General features: G+C 36.8%; 1 protein-coding gene across 33 annotated transcripts in view; it reads right to left on the reverse strand.

The window, feature by feature from the left end:
- LOC105465604 (erythrocyte membrane protein band 4.1 like 2) overlaps window positions 1-16,562 on the reverse strand; it is a 227,147-nt gene that overhangs the window by 49,578 nt on the left and 161,007 nt on the right. For all 33 annotated transcript variants that reach the window (XM_011714133.3, XM_024787870.2, XM_011714131.3 and 30 more), the window contains exons 6-11: window positions 15,704-15,779; window positions 12,062-12,280; window positions 10,596-10,683; window positions 6,145-6,297; window positions 5,530-5,627; window positions 1,364-1,536 (exon numbers count right to left, since the gene is read on the reverse strand). In XM_011714133.3, coding sequence (XP_011712435.2) covers window positions 1,364-1,536; window positions 5,530-5,627; window positions 6,145-6,297; window positions 10,596-10,683; window positions 12,062-12,280; window positions 15,704-15,779 — 807 coding nt within the window. The remainder of the gene's footprint in view (window positions 1-1,363; window positions 1,537-5,529; window positions 5,628-6,144; window positions 6,298-10,595; window positions 10,684-12,061; window positions 12,281-15,703; window positions 15,780-16,562) is intronic.

The following is a 16,562-nucleotide window of genomic DNA, read 5'->3' on the forward strand; positions in this document are numbered from 1 at the left end:
CAAAAGCAGATGAAGGCAATGCATATGAATCCTTCACTATTAAGAAAGTTTTTTTTTCATCTGTTAGCATTATCTTGCCTGTTCTACTCTAATTATTTAAAATATAAGTTGTTCGAGTTTATATTTCAGAAAATTATAATAAACAAGAAAAAGGTTTCTGCTAATAAGTACTAAAATATAATTTTCAAATTTAGTATTATTATAAATCTATATATATACATGTATATATTTTAGTTCAATCAACCAAAACTGTTGGAAAACTGTTTCTTTGGGTAGAAAATTATCCATACTAATCATTTTCTATTACAAAGAAAGAATATTCCTTCATAAGGCATTCTAATATAAATTTAACCTTAGCTCTTTTATAGAAACCCTATTTTTAACCCATTTTGGACCACATAATTTATATATATATATATATTTTTTTCTCCATGTGTAGTTTATATAAAACTTATTTCATGTGTAGTTTACAAAAAAACTTCAATTTGTATCTAATTAGAATTCTAACAGAAAAAAAAATTCACATTTATACATATTTTCCCTTGGGTTAAAGAACAAACACATTATATTTACTTTTTGTCAAAAAGCTGTATTTAAAATGAAGCCTTTGAAGCTACTAAAGCTTTCTCATATGATGCAAAGTTTGGTAAGCTTCAGTAAGTTGTTTCACTCATGAACATTTGCTGATGAAGGGAATGTTTTATGTTCCTCTGAATTAAGGTTCATATGCTACCATACCAAAAAACCCTTAGAATTACATTTTCCCATTAATTAACATGTTCAGGAAATTGAACATAAAACACATCACGATCAAGAGAAATCAGTAAAACAAACGTGTCCAACATCTCATAAATGAGAACTCTTAACGAATATTTGTGTGCACTGACAATACAGGTTGAGTATCCCTTATATGAAATGTTTGGGACCAGAAGTGTTGTGGATATCTAGTATTTTTTGTATTTTGAAATATGCCTTATATATACTTAGCAGCTGAACACCCCAAATCTGAACATATGAAATCTGAAATGCTCCAATAAGCATTTCCTTAGAGCATATGTCAGTGCTCAAAGACTTTCTGATTTTGGAGTATTTCAGATTTTCAGATATGGAATGTTCAACCTGTTTAAAAAAAAAAAAAAAAAGAAAAAAAGAAAAAAGTATGACAACTTCAAAAAACAGTAACAACTCCAAAACACAACAAAATTATTTTCTTGTAGGTGTAATAGCATTTTATTTACTCGGGGAAAAAATGGCTATCCCTGTAGGGTGTTTCTGGTGGCTTTATTAACTGGATTAACATTTTCTGACCTCACTGGATTAGAGAAAGATGAATGAAAATCAAAATTATCATAAATGTGTTTACCTCCATCTAGACTCCTGGAGACCCGTTTACTAGAAGTGCGCTCAAAGTGTGGTGCTGGCCTATCTATGAGGGTGCTGGCCTGGCGGGTCTGTGCTTGGGTGCGGCCACTATAGCGGAATTTGGACCCCAAGGTCAGGAACTTGGCTTTTGGTGGCTGCTCCGGAGAAACAAGTCTATAGGAGAAAAAAAAGAGACAGAGAAAGGGGAAGCAAAATTAGATTTTATGAATTTTTTTAAAAAAACTTTAAAGCTATGTACTTTCGTATCTCATTTTAAGTATGATTACTCAAAAACTAAACTTTCTGAAGAACATTATTTATAAACCCTCCTACACCCACAGCTTTATGATGATGATGATTAAATCCACATTCATGTATTCATGAATGATGTTCTTCTCAACCTTAGCAAAGAAACAGCTGTTCTCAGTATATCAAAGGTTATTTATTTGTGTTAGCTTAAATCATTTATATAAACACATGTCTGAATTTTTGCTTCTAGCTATAAGCGCCAAGTAACAATCCATTACCATTAGTAATTCTTAATATTTATGCCTATTTCTCCTGGGGAGAAAACATCTAACTCAGGAATTTGTTCCATTAAGTGATTCTTTCCCATGAACACGCCACACAGTGGATCTGTAGAGATGGCTAACATCCCTTCTTGCCAGCATAATTCTACTGCTTAATCCCTGGGTTCATAATGAATGAACTCAAACTTTCTTGATGTCAAATATTCCCAGGCTTATACAAAAGCATGTTTTTAGTAAATGGGGCAATCTTTTTGGGAGTTCAACTGAAATTATTTTGTGCTCTTTGATCAAAAGTTGATAAATATCTTAACAGAAACACAATCTCAGAGCTCTTAATTGATTAAATAGGAAGACTTTCGTTGACAATTCAAAAATATGAAGAATTCCACCAAAACTTTTCCTATCATTTACTATGGAAGAGTGATTTCTTAAAGAACTCTATCATTTCAAGTATTTCTAGACCCTCTGTAAAATTTTTTTAGAAATTGCCTTCTGCAATAAAGCAAAAAAAAAAAAAAGGAATCCCTATACAACACTCAGAATGGCAACAGGCTCTATTATATACAACGATTAGAATGGCAACAGGCTCTATTATATACAACACTTAGAATGGCAACAGGCTCTATTATATACAACACTTAGAATGGCAACAGGCTCTATTAAATGCTCCAAGCAAGGGTGTCAGCTCTATTCACTTCATTTCATTTCATTATTTCTTTCATTTCATTTTTTGAGGAGTCTCGCTCTGTCACCCAGGCTGGAGTACAGTGTTGCAATCTCGGCTCACTGCAACCTCCACCTGCTGGGTTCAAGTGATTCTCCTGGCTCAGCCCCTCGAATAGCTGGGATTACAGAGGCACACGCCACCACGCCCAGCTAATTTTTGTACTTTTTAAAAGTAGAGACACAGTTTCACCATGTTGGTCAGGCTGGTCTCAAACTCCTGAACTTGTGATCCACCCGCCTCAGCCTCCCAACATGGTAGGACTACAGGCATGAGCCACTGTGCCGGGTCGTATCAGTTTTATTATTACATCCTTGTTCCACTAATATCAATCTAGCTGATTGGCTATCAATTAATAGACGTGTTTATAGATTAATGGCTTCAATCTGCAAGCCACTGTAATTTTCTAAAGAAATCATTTGTACCTTTCATGATAAACTGAAACAGAATAAATTCCACTGATCTGATTCAAAGCAATCTACAAAGTAGGACTGGCCCTTTGTGTTAGACATATTCTTTTTACAGTGTTGTAAGCAATGTTATGCAAGGTTTAAAAATTTAAAACTGCTCTTGTTAACCATTATATCAAAAGTTTGCAGGAGCAAATTGGTCTACTTTTAAATTGGATTCCATGGTACATTAGCAAAAATGAGGAGGCTTGAGGCTTTGCACAACTAATGCATCTCAGAAACTCCTGCTAGAAGAATACAAGAAGAGGACAACACACAGGTGAGGAATACAGGTCTCAGAATCAGGCGGCCCGGCCCCCATCTCTGCTCAGATGCCTGGCTGCTGTGCTCCTCCATAGGCACCAATCTCTAAGAAATCAGTTGTCTTGCCTAGGGCGAGAAATAGACTACCACGATATAAAGCAATCAATTCTGTGTCTGACTCTAATAAATGTTTGAATGCTAGCACTTGTCATTTCTAAACAGATTATTGCTTTTTTTTTTTTATCATTATGTGACAGGGAAAGCTGCTGTCTGCCCAGTTTGGACCTGTGTCATAAATGTCATCTACTAGCTTTACATGAGCTGGCTCAGGTTGTCTGTCTGGAGGAGAAATTTGTTATGGCTACCCAAGAAAAATTATAAAGTTTTCAAAGATTTATATGATCAGTGTAACTGAGTCGGAGGGATTCAAGTATATTTTATGAGCTATATTTCTCCTCAAAAATTAACATAGTAGTCTTGAAAAATAGACACTAGTCAATTTAACTTCAAGAAATAATCATTTGTGCCAGCTGATAATTCACATTAAAAATAGCAAACTATGGTACCAAACTAATAATAATAATAATGGTGAAGATAAATCTTATGATATGCCAGAAACGGTTCTAAGTTGTTTCATGTGTTATCTTATTTAATTTTCAAAACAATCCTATGAGGTAGATACTAGTATTACTATCACATACGGCTGATGGAAGCGAAGCAGAGAGGTTGGTAACGTACCACGGTCACACAGCTCGTATTTGGTAGAACAGTGTTAGACTGTAGGTCCAGAGCAAAAACCTTAAAGGTGAAGGATCTAGATACACAGCTAGCTAAACTGCAGTGATAGAAAACTGAGGAAATGGAGAAAACAAAGATAAGCAAACTCATGTAAAAAATATGTCCTTGAAGAAAAGCATAAAAAGAGAAAAGATATAAGCTAAAGATGGCTAGATGATCAAAGATTTTATATAATATATATATATATTTGCTGTTGTTTTTTAAAGAGCAAGATGTGGACATATTTTTTAAAGAGCAAGATGTGGACATATTTATTGGCCAAAGAAGCTAAAGGTACCCACTAGAGAATAAATAATTTACAAATTATTTTGTGAATTTTGCCTCATTTGTGAGGCATGAAATGAGGGATCAAAGCAGAGGAATGATGATCTCCTCCTTGAGACAGGAGAAGAGTGAAAGAATGAATGGGAGGAGAGAGAGGCGATGCTTCATTAAAGATAAAAGGGAAGAAGGGAAGGTGCATGAAACCAAGAACACTCATGACGCACAGCTTTGACTTTCAGTGACCGGCACAGTGGAGGGCATCAGAAGAGGAAGCAGGGGTGCCTAGGGCCTCACGAGGACAATAAGCATTTGGAGTGGCAAAGGAAGTCAAAGGACAAATTGCTTGCCTAGCAGCACTGAGGATCCAGCTCATGCTGGAAATTATTTATCTGTAAGAGCACTGATCCATACAGTTGTGCTATTTTTTTGTTATATAGACTAACTGCATATGTCACAACAATTGTACTATTTAAGGTAGCACTTGACAGCACAGGTCCAAAAGTGGTGAGGTCAGGACACAGGACTAATCCAGGACTAGCCGACAGACAAGGTAAATGTGCAAAGAGGAGAGTAGTTTGAGGCGGTCATAACACTCCTGACAAAGCAGGCAGACCACAGGGTTCAAGTTGGTTTGGGAAAGAAGTTAAGTCAGGAGGCAGCTGATGAGAATATCAAAGTGAAACCTAAGAGGAGGGATAGTGGAAAGTCAAGAATGGCAGCAGGAATGAGGCAGTGTGGCTGTGGTGGAAGGAAAGGTGGTTAGTCAGAAAGTACAGTTAGACAGCTGCAGGGGCAGCTCAGTTCTGAATGATGACAATGCATGGACAGAAATGGACCTGGGAGGGACTGCAGACAAAGGAGAAGAGGCGAGGGGAGAAAAGAGTCCAAAGGCAGGGGGGGAATGCATCTGCCACATTTCCCACCACTACCACCTCCTAATTCACAGAGGTTACTAAAAGCAATACCAAGCTGTTTTCTTTCTTTCTTAGAAAAAAAGAGAGATGGAGTCTCACTATGTTCCCCAGGCTGGCCTCAAACTCCTGGGGTCAAGCCATCCTCCCACCTCAGCCTCCTGAGTCAGTGGAATTACAGGCGTGTGCCATTATGCCCAGCTTCTGAGCTGTTTTCCTAAAATTACCTGTAGAAAGTATGATGCTCCACGCACACTTTCCATAGTCTTTTCGCTGCCCGGTGGTTGGGCAGTTTGAATCCAATAGTACTCTCAAACTGTTCCAGCTGGAATAAATTCATACAACAAATCAGCACATTTCCTTAAGAACTGACTAGAAGTCATGGAAAAGCATGGATTCAGATGTTCCTGTTAGAAGCAATTATTCTTCTCAAAAAAGGTAAATATTGTATGTCTAATATGATCATATAAAGATGAATTTCATAGACTGCAATACTATTTTCTACAAAAAGCAAGTAACAACTACTCACATAAACCAACTAACCTTCAATGTTCACTGAAACTCATTTTATTGCTTTCCTAATGATCACAACTTAATTGATTCAACAAGAAAAAAACAAGCCCACACCTTATCACGTTTTCTTTTCTGTAAAAAGCATGATGGTTGCTTTTTTAAAAAACAGACCAGACATATATATACTGCAATTTTACCATTAAGAACCTTGACCTTTTACAATGGAAGAATAAATAGTTTATTTTCTTAAAATTTGAGGAAAGAATTTTTTAATTCATGGTCGTAAAGAGGCCGACTAAGAACAACTGATCAGAAATGTCTTTGCTTACCTCTGCTGGTCTGACTTTAATATAGAAGTTACTGCGTTTATAGGAAATTTTTAAGATTTTCGGCCAAGCAAAACGATTGATTCGCAGTCTGTCTTTGTAAATGAGAAGTCCATTAGCACACACGCCCAGCTTGATGTCCACACCTTCTGAGTCCTGCCAAGCATAACCCAATTAACCATGGTTAGAGCTGTGAAAGTTACACACATCAAGAAGCTAATTAGCTCCCTCAAATCATGATCAGGAATGCCAGTTTACCAGGTTTGTATTTAAATTTTAGTGACAGTATGTACGTTAATGAAAACTACGGCTCACACACGTACATGTTAAATTTATACATCTTCAGTGATCAGGTGTGATTTGCCAGAGTTATGACAACGTGACTATAGGACATGGTGTCCTTCAAAAGGCGTCATGCATGTGTTCTCAAGCTCCACTGTAGGAGCTAACAGAGAAGAAAGGAAGCAGAACTAGAGATCCTGAAGATATGGGAAACAAAATGAGCTTTCCCTGTAGGCTAGTCCAGCCTCAGGGACAGTCTGTTGGCCTGCCCTAAGATGTGTTCAACCATTTTCCTTTAGGTGCATTTACCTCAGATGGATTACCCTAGCTAATAGCTCTTAAAATTATGCCAATATTTTGCAAAACACCAATCCCTCACAGATAATTTCTCTTCCAGGCTGACACTGCTGAAATCTCTGAATTCATTCAAGCAGTTTTTCATTAACTTAGAACGCCGACATCCAGTTCTCATTAGGCATTCCTTTGGCTGGCATGTTTCAAAGGACTGCAGACTATTCTTGAAGTTATTAATAGTTTTCTTTTCCTAGAGCTTTAATTTGGAATCAATGACAATCTAGAATAATCACAGGCCTAAAGGAGATGTTTTAAAAGCCAAACAAATTTACAGACAAAAGTGAAAACCTGTCTCCTCACATTTCAAGTAGTGAAGATCTAAGATGCATGTATTCAAAATATACAAATTATTGTTTATCTCTAAGAGGAGAACTGGCTCTCATTCAACATATGTAAAACTGAAGACTACTGCTCAAAGATATTCACATTTTCAGAAATCACAAACAATACGAAACAAATTCTCACAAAAAATGCTGTAACAAACCCCATATTTAGTCTAACTCCCAATTTAATAAAAGGACATTCTGTCTGTCTTATTACTAAGAACATTTTATACCATTTAAATCAGTTTTTCATAAATAAAAGTATAGTATTAGCTAACTGATGCCAGTTGCTTTCTCTGCTGTGACACTGGAATAATTCATATACACAAATAAAATTACATTAGACCAACTTGAGCCATTTTAAAAAATCCAATCGATTGCTTTACTCACCCTTATCTTGGCAGCCACAACTCTCTCTAGGAATAGACTAAAAAGCTGGGGTGAATCAGGCACAGGTGCCCAAGCAACTTGGCACCAGACCCCATGGTGTGTTTGCCAAAACCATCGCTGCCCATGGCCACAGGGAGCAAGGCAGAAGATTGCCTGAGACGGCATGTTCTCACCACCAGCGGGGAAGCAACCCGCATTTGAAACATTGAATGAGCCATCTCTAGTCTGAAGCAACCTTGGGATGGGACAAGGAAACTATTTTATCTGACTTAAAAATAGACACAACTCAGATTCAAGTAAATCAGTTGATTTTCGTTGTTCTATGTAATTATTTTAGAATTACCAGTATTTGTGTGAATAGAAACGACAGATGAAGGGTAGGAAATGAAAGAGGAAAAGGCGGGCCTAGATCCTTCATATGTAAGTTATGCCACATGGTAGCAAAATCAGAAAAATAAACGAATGAAAAGAAGCACCCCCTCTGCATTGCTCACTGCCTCATATGGAGTTGGCTGGCTTTCAAATGAGTTTGGTATAAAGAGAGTTCTCGCAAAGGATCAGGAGAGGAAGGAAAGGGAGGTCAGGGTGTTTAATACCCAGATTCCCTCCCTACGTGGTCACCTCAGGCTGACCGTATCCCTCTGACAATGGGTCCCCGCAAAACAGTCTTCTCCACACGTCTCTCCTTGGGAGTTCTGGAAACCACTCTGCCCTCCCTCCTTCAGACAGAGTAGGATAGCTACAGATATTAGCCCAGGGCTACCACCAGTGTCCTGCTTCTCTTATGGTTTCTCTGCACCTTTGTTGAGATTCCTTTTATTTAACACTCTCCAACTCATCCTAACATGAATATGACATTACAAACTATTCTAATTAAAAAAAAAAGCTGATTTTAAGTCAATGAAAAATTTTAAAAGACACAAAACTTTAAACAACATGAAATATGAAAAGTTCTTTTAAACTGCCACATATATTCTTTTCAATAAGCCACAAATATCTTGCTTATCAACTATTATCTAAGGAGTCTATCAGATGATAAACAGAATGAAGGTTACCTTGAATTTTTTTAGTGTTCTGCTCCTAACTACACAGCAAGAAAGAATATTATACTTAGAACAGAGTCCACAATTTCTTACTTTTCTAAGACACAACATTAAAAACAAGAATCCTGAAACCTTAATTGGTTTCTAACTAATGATCAACAAAGTAGAGCTGCAAGATTTACATGTGGCAAGAATGGCAGGGTCTAGAGGAAGAGAGGTTTGGTAGGTCATTTTGGTCCCAAACTTATTTTTTCCTTCCTCCCTACTTCTGTTTCTTGACTAACATAGCTCGTCCCCATTATATAGAAAACGATCTAAAAAACACTGGAGTGTTAAGACAATCTGTTTCACCTCCTACTAGAATTTATCAGAAGGTATCAGGCAGATAGACCGTTTAACAATACACAGCCTTAAACAAGTCATTCTCTGAACTGTTTTATGTAGCTGTAAACTAAAAAACATTCAAACTTTAAATGAGATGGTATACTTCTAAGAAGTGAGACGGTATGAAAGTACTTTTTAAAACAAAGGGCATACAGCATCTAGTAGTTAAAAACGCTGCTGCCAGAGACTACTTACTGACAGAAAAATCTTATAGTACCAAGTTAAAAAAAAAACTAACAAAAATGATGCTCATAGAATGGCCCCATTTTTAGAAGGCATGTGAATTCAAGTGACCAGGGATCTAAAAAAGAAGAAAAAATGTATTAAGAGTGCTTATTTCTGCATGAAAAGATTTACGTGATCTTTAATTTCTTCTGTTTGTCTCTATTTTCTATGATGAATGTATTAGTTTTATAATAAAGAAAAATATTTAAATAAAGGAAGCCACTGAGGAGAAAAAGAGTGCTTTGTAAATATGAAGTATGATTAATAACACAAATGCAAGAATTATTAATCAGAGGCCTAGGGAGCTTTCCGAGATTTCTCAAATCATATAATCTGGGCTTCTAAACAACACCTACAGATTGGCAGGGTCTTTTAAAACCAGGCAACCATAAGAACACGTTGACACTGGACATATTTTTTTAAAACCAAATCCATAGTTCACCTTGTCTGTCATTCTCCTCCTTGACTCTCCCCACTACATAATCATCTAAACTAGAATCATGAAGTAAGTGATATTGTTACTGGCAAGCAACTATAGTAATGTGCAGTTACACATTTCACCTTTTGACTTATTTCTCTATGAACAGGATTCGTCTATTCATAACTCATACCCTGTGACTGTCGTTAGTATACCGGAATGTTTATGCTTGCAAAAATATGTATGTTACTACTGCCTAATTTATCGTGTAAAGTAGTCTATGAAGGTCTGTTGTATGTTTCTCAAATCCCCCCTTAAAAACGTAAATAAATGTCTTTTAAATAACTTTTAAAATTATTTTTTCAAGCATTATATTTTTGAGATTTTGATCTTTTGGGATTATGGTGTTCGTTCGGGATTATGATTGGCTTCCCATGTCCCCATTGTCCCACTCTTTTACCACCTTTCAAATTAGACTGAAGGTGCTTTATCACCCAGAGCCTGGGCCCGCCTACATTATCTTTCACAAAGTACAAAACATACCTATACGGAAAAGACCAACTCTAGGGCTCCTTCATCACACAGAAGCGTTTTGGAAAGTGGTCCTATCCATGCTGCTTTTGCTCTTTCATGGTTGCTAAGGTCTCCTCTCCTCTCCCAAGACAAAGGTGGGAGAGGGAACTGGGACAGACACAGCACTTGGCCTAGCAGAAGCTGAGATGCAGAATAAACCAGGAAAAGAGGTAATTTAAAAAAAAAAAAAGAAAAAAAGGCTGATAAGGTGTGTCACAGTAAGTACCTATGAAAGGGCATTAATTAAAAAGACTGAGAAAAGAAGTGGTAGAGGGAGAATACATGGTCCCTCCCACAACCATACACCCTGTAATTAGTCACCAAGGAAATATTCCAGAGACCTTCAACTGAAGGCAGATATCCTTTCCCCAAAAATAAGCTGTGCTATCCTGAAACTGGAGCCCTCTCAACACTTCAGTCAACAGACTGCTATGATGCTACTTCCCGTTACATTTACAGTACCTTGGCATGATGTAGGTCAACACCGTACATGGAAAGCCTCTTTGCATTTTCTAAGAACTGGGAATCAGCTTGTGCTGGAGATAAGCCCCTGAGAATCAAAAGAAACAGTATTATCTTATTAATGGATGCAGAGCAAATGTAGTCAGAATGGAAGGAGTGTCTGCACTCAGACGGTTTGGAGGAGAGGAAGTAACCCAGCCAAGTCTGCAGAAAAGTAGGAAATAGTAAGAAAACAACTCTCAACCTCTAACATTTTTCTCTTAAGATCCTATAATCTAAACCTGCTAAACTGCCTGGAGGTATACCTCCACTCTTACCCCTTTTATCTTAAAAAGTTGCTTTTGATTATTTCCACTGAGGAAAAAAGCCCCAGCAATAGGGTACAACATAAGTACTGGAGAATAAAAAACAGTGATCTCATCTTTCTGTGATAAACATATTCTTACTCCTAAAGTTGATTATAATAAAGATTGAAATTACTTGTATTTGATTTTCTACCGACGATGGGTAACACAAATCACATTCTGTCCATACTAAAATTTTCCATTCCTATCTATATGCCCAACTAAACAAACTTTAAGCTCCTAAAGAGCAAGACCATGTCCCATTAATTTTCACATTCCCCATGGCATGTCAGTACCTGATATTTCATATTAGAATTATACAACAAATGTCTATTGAGTAGAATTTAAGTAAATTAACAAGAAAATATTTAGAGTCAAATACCATATTTATTGTTTTTTAAAGAAAAAAAATCAATGAATGTGGCCTGTTTAAAAACCTAATTTTTGAAAGTTCCTTTCAGATCACTTTAGTAAATATTTAATAAAACTATAACTTTGCAATATACAACAAATTATCATTCTGTAGTTAGCGTTATAAAAATTTGTGTAAAAAGTCCATTTTTTTCACACACATATAAATGTTCTCGAAGCGTAATATGGTATTAATGTAATGTAAGTAATTTTAGCTAAACCAATGGGTCATCTTCCAGTGGAATTACCTGTACATTTCAGTTACTATTCCTATGTCCATCACCACCTGCACTGGTAATTCAAATCCCAATGCCTCCTTATCTCCCTGGCTTTCTTACCACATATAGTAATAAGGACAATTACAAGGCAGAAGAAATATAACGTAAACGTCAATTAAGTATGTGGGCATGTTTGTCTCCAATGTGTATATGTTAAGGGGACAGGGAGAAAAAGGTGTCATGGGGAAAAGTACATTTTTCCAATACATGAAAATACAGTCTCACGAGCATAGTTTCTCATACGATAGTCATAAAAATAATGAAAGGATACCTCAAGGGCTCCATGTTGTCTTGATTAATGCTAGGTGAAGAAGATCCAAAAGGAAAAATTGGATAATCCTGTAAATCGTGCTCAAACGTCTAGTAAGTGCTACAAGAGAAGCTATTTAAATCTACCATGGCCATTCTCTCGCCAGTAAGCAAGGCAACAGACCTGTGGGTTTTGTGCAGCTCTGCCACCTTCTCTTCCAGCTCCTTAGTCTGAGTAGGGGCAAACTGGAATTCACTGAGGTCGATGCTGCCATGTTCTTCTGGGTCATAGTCACCAAGTTCAGCCTGCAGGGTGTAGGATCCCAGGAGAGCATGAGTCACAAAAGAGCAGGGCAGGCGGCCAGAGGCAATGTCCTGCCGGAGCTGAAGGCACAAGAAGTATCTGTGTGGAGCAGAGGGAGAAAGGGGTCAGAGGAGAACCATTAGGTGAGACTGGAGCACTCACAGTCCTTAAAACCTAATACCCCTTTGAAAACAAATATACAATATAGGCACTCTTCATATCCACAGCAAAAATCATCTTCTCTAATAAAAAGCCTCAACTTGTTCCTTGGGCTTCTACATTTGTGGCTTATTTATAGAAACTGAGTCCGAAGGCTAATTTACATGTGTATATATATATATACAATGGAATGAAAATTCTAAACTGCTGTTCTGGTAATAGTCTATGATTACTATGAAGAGTTTTGTGACTGAAGTAAAAATTTCAATCACTTAAACTGTCTCCTTGGATTTCAAATTGTAATAAAAATTACCCCTCAAAAGATGTAAAGATTAATGGATTTAAAAAAAAAAAACTAGTCTTAATCATTTCTAAGAAAAGCTAAGGTCACTCACCCTTTATCATCTTGACCCTTTTTATACTAATTTCTTCTTTTCCAGAAACACCTTTAACAACAACTATTGGTGAATCTACTTTGAAGCCCTTACTTGTCCACTTACCCCATCTAAAGCAGTAGCTAGCTCAGCCTAGTAGAAAAGGCCTGGGTTTTGATGCCAGGAAGACCTGACTCTATACGACCTTGAGCAAGTTAATTTACTTTAAGCCTAAGGGTAATTTCCCACCTGTAAGATGCTAAGAACTCTACCTCCCTTTGAAGATGAGCATGAACATTAGATAATATAAACAAAATATCTGCCAGAGGCCTAAGAATCAATAACTAGTAGCTATAATAATTAGTGGCTATAATAATGTTTCTCATTCAATGTTCCATGTGGCTCACTACAGTTATAAAAGAATTTCCATTTTCCATGAAATAAAATGCAGAAACACGTGATATATAATCTGTGGTTCCCCACTCAACCCCCCACCCCACCCTTTTTAGCCCCACTACCAATGCCTCTCGGTAACATTTTAAAATGTGATTTCTACTCTCCAATTTCACCATTTGCTATGGTCACCACGGATCCTCCCAAATTAACAGCAGAGTCCATTCTTTAAGACCTTTTAGGGACTGGCATTCATACTGGCAGCTGTCCATCTTAGTCCTGTGGACACTTGCCTGGCCTGGGTTTTAGGGCCCAATCCTCTTCCTGGTCTCTACTCTACACAGTCAAATGGGGAGTGCTGGCCTCTGGTCCAGGCCTTGTTGTTACTGGGTCAGAGAGCACAACCCAGCACATGGGGCCAGTTCAGTTTAGAACCTGGATTACCACTCAAATACATTATCAGGCAGGGCAGGGACTCTGTTTATCATCACCACAGTCCCACAGTTACTAACGGGCTTGCCGCATGACAAGTGCTCAGTAATTGAGAGACTGAAAGTCTTCTCGCTATCACTACAGTACTTTGAGTATTTTATGCCTTGCAGAAGTTCACGTTTTAAGGAGGATCATTTGTTTCCTTGGCCCATAGAAAAACGTAAGCATAACTGTACATACTTCAGAAACTGAATTTTCAACCATGGGTCCAGGTTATCCTCAAATTCTCTAATCAACAACAGTGATCGTTCTCCACATTTTACGGCAGTTTTAGAACCTAAACACAAATATTTCATCTTGCTGCTTCCTATTATTGTCTCTGCTTTTCACATTAGTCCTTTCCTCTGCTTTCAGAACCTGTCTAAACCCTAAAAACTTCAAACAAAAAATGGCATGAGCTTCCTGAAATAGCCAACTGTACCTTCACATAGCACTATGAAGCACTCTTCAAACATTATTCGAGATAGTGTTCTTGCCCTTCTCAGAAGCCTACCCCACCTTCTAAATGTTCACTCAAGTCATGATGAAGATTTCAATCATCATGGTGAAGATTTCAATGATGACATTTAAGCTGCCAGGCCACAAGTACAGGCAGGTGGCTGTTCTCAGGCTGCAGCACTGAGACCTTTAGTTAGCTGAGTAGACTATATTGTTCCTCCCACTAGACAGGGAGACTGTTCAAGTTCCGGAAAACCAAAGTACTTACTGATGCTACAAACTTGCAGTCACCAAAGGATTATCATTCCCCAAACAAATTACTGCAAGGAGGAGTGTATGTACAGACAGTGCTGGGTCACAAAGCCCCAGTCACATGCACTGTTCAGAGGCATCCAGCAGTGAAGCTCTGCATCCTACACACACTGTTCGGTCAGGTTTTATGCTCTAAGTAGCTCACTGTGCAGTTACAAAGTTACATTTATTATTTACTAGGTGAAGCTAATTCATTCAGAGCTTAATTAGCACATTCCTATTCAGCAACAAGTAGTTTAAAAAAAGAAAAAAAAAAAAAAGGCCAGCCTGCTATGTATCCAATATTGGAAAGAAATCTCCATCCTTCCTAATTCACATGGATATTATGCTCTCTTAAGCACCTCCACAACTTGATGTCTGACAACAAAACTGGCCTAGCAGAAAGCATCAAAGATACAGGAAGTAACGACAAGCAGACTCTTTTGCTAAGCCCTCTAGTTTTCTAAAAGTCATGCACTGCACACAGTGTCAAATAATTATGTGGGCATGTTTGTCTCCAATGTGTATATGTTAAGGGGACATTTGGCCACGTAAATAACCTTTTTAAAATATGGTATATAAAAATTATCCTTTAAAAAAAGAAATCAATCCTTTATACTTCCTCTTACCAAAGCTAAGAAATGCTATCGCTGGTACCCAGTGTAATCGGGCTAAGATTAAGGTACTTGTTGATTGATTCACAATGTTTCTGGTACTCAGTCTAATCAGGCTAAGATTTCAAGGTACTTGTTAATTCACAATGTTTCTTGGTTGCCATGCAAGTACTCAGAATCAATAAATATTCTCTTGCTCCTAAACAGAATCCTTTCTTTGCAATTTTAGTGTATGTTCTTATAGCTCATACAATCTCCAAGGAGATGGAAATGAACTAGCTATTGACTCTACGTAAGAAATCCCATCTTGTTTGGTTCTGGAGGGAGAAGACAGAAGTAAATTACCAGTTCAATTGGCCTTTTAAAATAATTTCATTTTTCTAACCTCATATCATCTTTGTAATATGAGACTAGTATATAGGCACACATAAGTTATATACAATAAAAATGACCTTGGTATTAAAATCTCAAATATTAAATATTAGTGACTTTTAAAAGTATAGAAAACAAAGTTGTCAGCAGTATCATTTTAAAATTTTTCATTACTAGAATATAAATGAAGAAATTAAAGAAAGTGAATAAAATTTTTGAAACTGTCAACATTTCAAACTATTTGGATGTACCCAATTTCAAGGAAACTTCTAAAACTTAAGAAAAACTGTTTTGGTTTTCAATCCTGAAATTACCACTCTGCTCCCAGGGCAGAGAAATAAATGAGAGCTGTAAGGAAAGACTCATTTCAAAATGCAAATATAAAGTACCTGGTGATATCTTCAGTCAATTGAGAAGGATCAGGAGGATAAAACTTCACATTAAAAGTGAATAGCCAGGGAAGGTCTGTAATTATTAAATATCACAGTTATGCACCCAATTAACAGAAGAATGACTATTGTGATAAAATTTAAAGGTCAAGGATCAAACAGTACAGACTAATCCAACTATAAATCAACATGCAGAATTTTATTTTTTATTTAAATAAAAATTGCTTACAAAATAAAAATGAAATAAAAATAAAATAGAAATCAATTACATGAATAAGCCACCATTAAAGTGTAACAGGCTGTCTTTCTCATAAACATTCACTGGTACCTCAACATGTGTTTTATATGGTGATCTATTACACAAAAATTTTAATATAACCTCCATGTAATAGTTATGAGGTAAGATTTTATTTAACCACAGGATCTCCTGTTGCCAAATATTCTTTACCCTTAAAAAAAAAAATTCAGGATTTCTACATTGTTGTGGGGAAGGAGAGTAATGATCAAGAGATAATAGCTATTCAAAAAATTATTAATGGGCTATTTGAAGAAGGTGTTAAAAAAGATCCCAAGAAAGGAAAGCATGGTACAATTTCATGATACTTTAGGACAATACAATTATTTCCCAGGTTTTATAGAGTAGGTGTAAGTATATTCGTATATAACAAACACTTTGCTGTACTGTGCCATAAAGAATGAATAAATCAAGCAACCATATCATAAGTGGCTTGTTAAAAGTTAAAACACTGCTATCTATACATTAAAATGTAACTGCTATTTTGATAGATCACATGTAAGATAGCTTTAAAAAAGTAAAACTATGGGGGAAAGGGCAGGTATTATTTTCCTAAAGGGTTTA

This window comes from Macaca nemestrina, chromosome 5, assembly GCF_043159975.1.
Source record: "Macaca nemestrina isolate mMacNem1 chromosome 5, mMacNem.hap1, whole genome shotgun sequence".
In the NCBI taxonomy this organism is placed as follows: domain Eukaryota; kingdom Metazoa; phylum Chordata; class Mammalia; order Primates; family Cercopithecidae; genus Macaca; species Macaca nemestrina.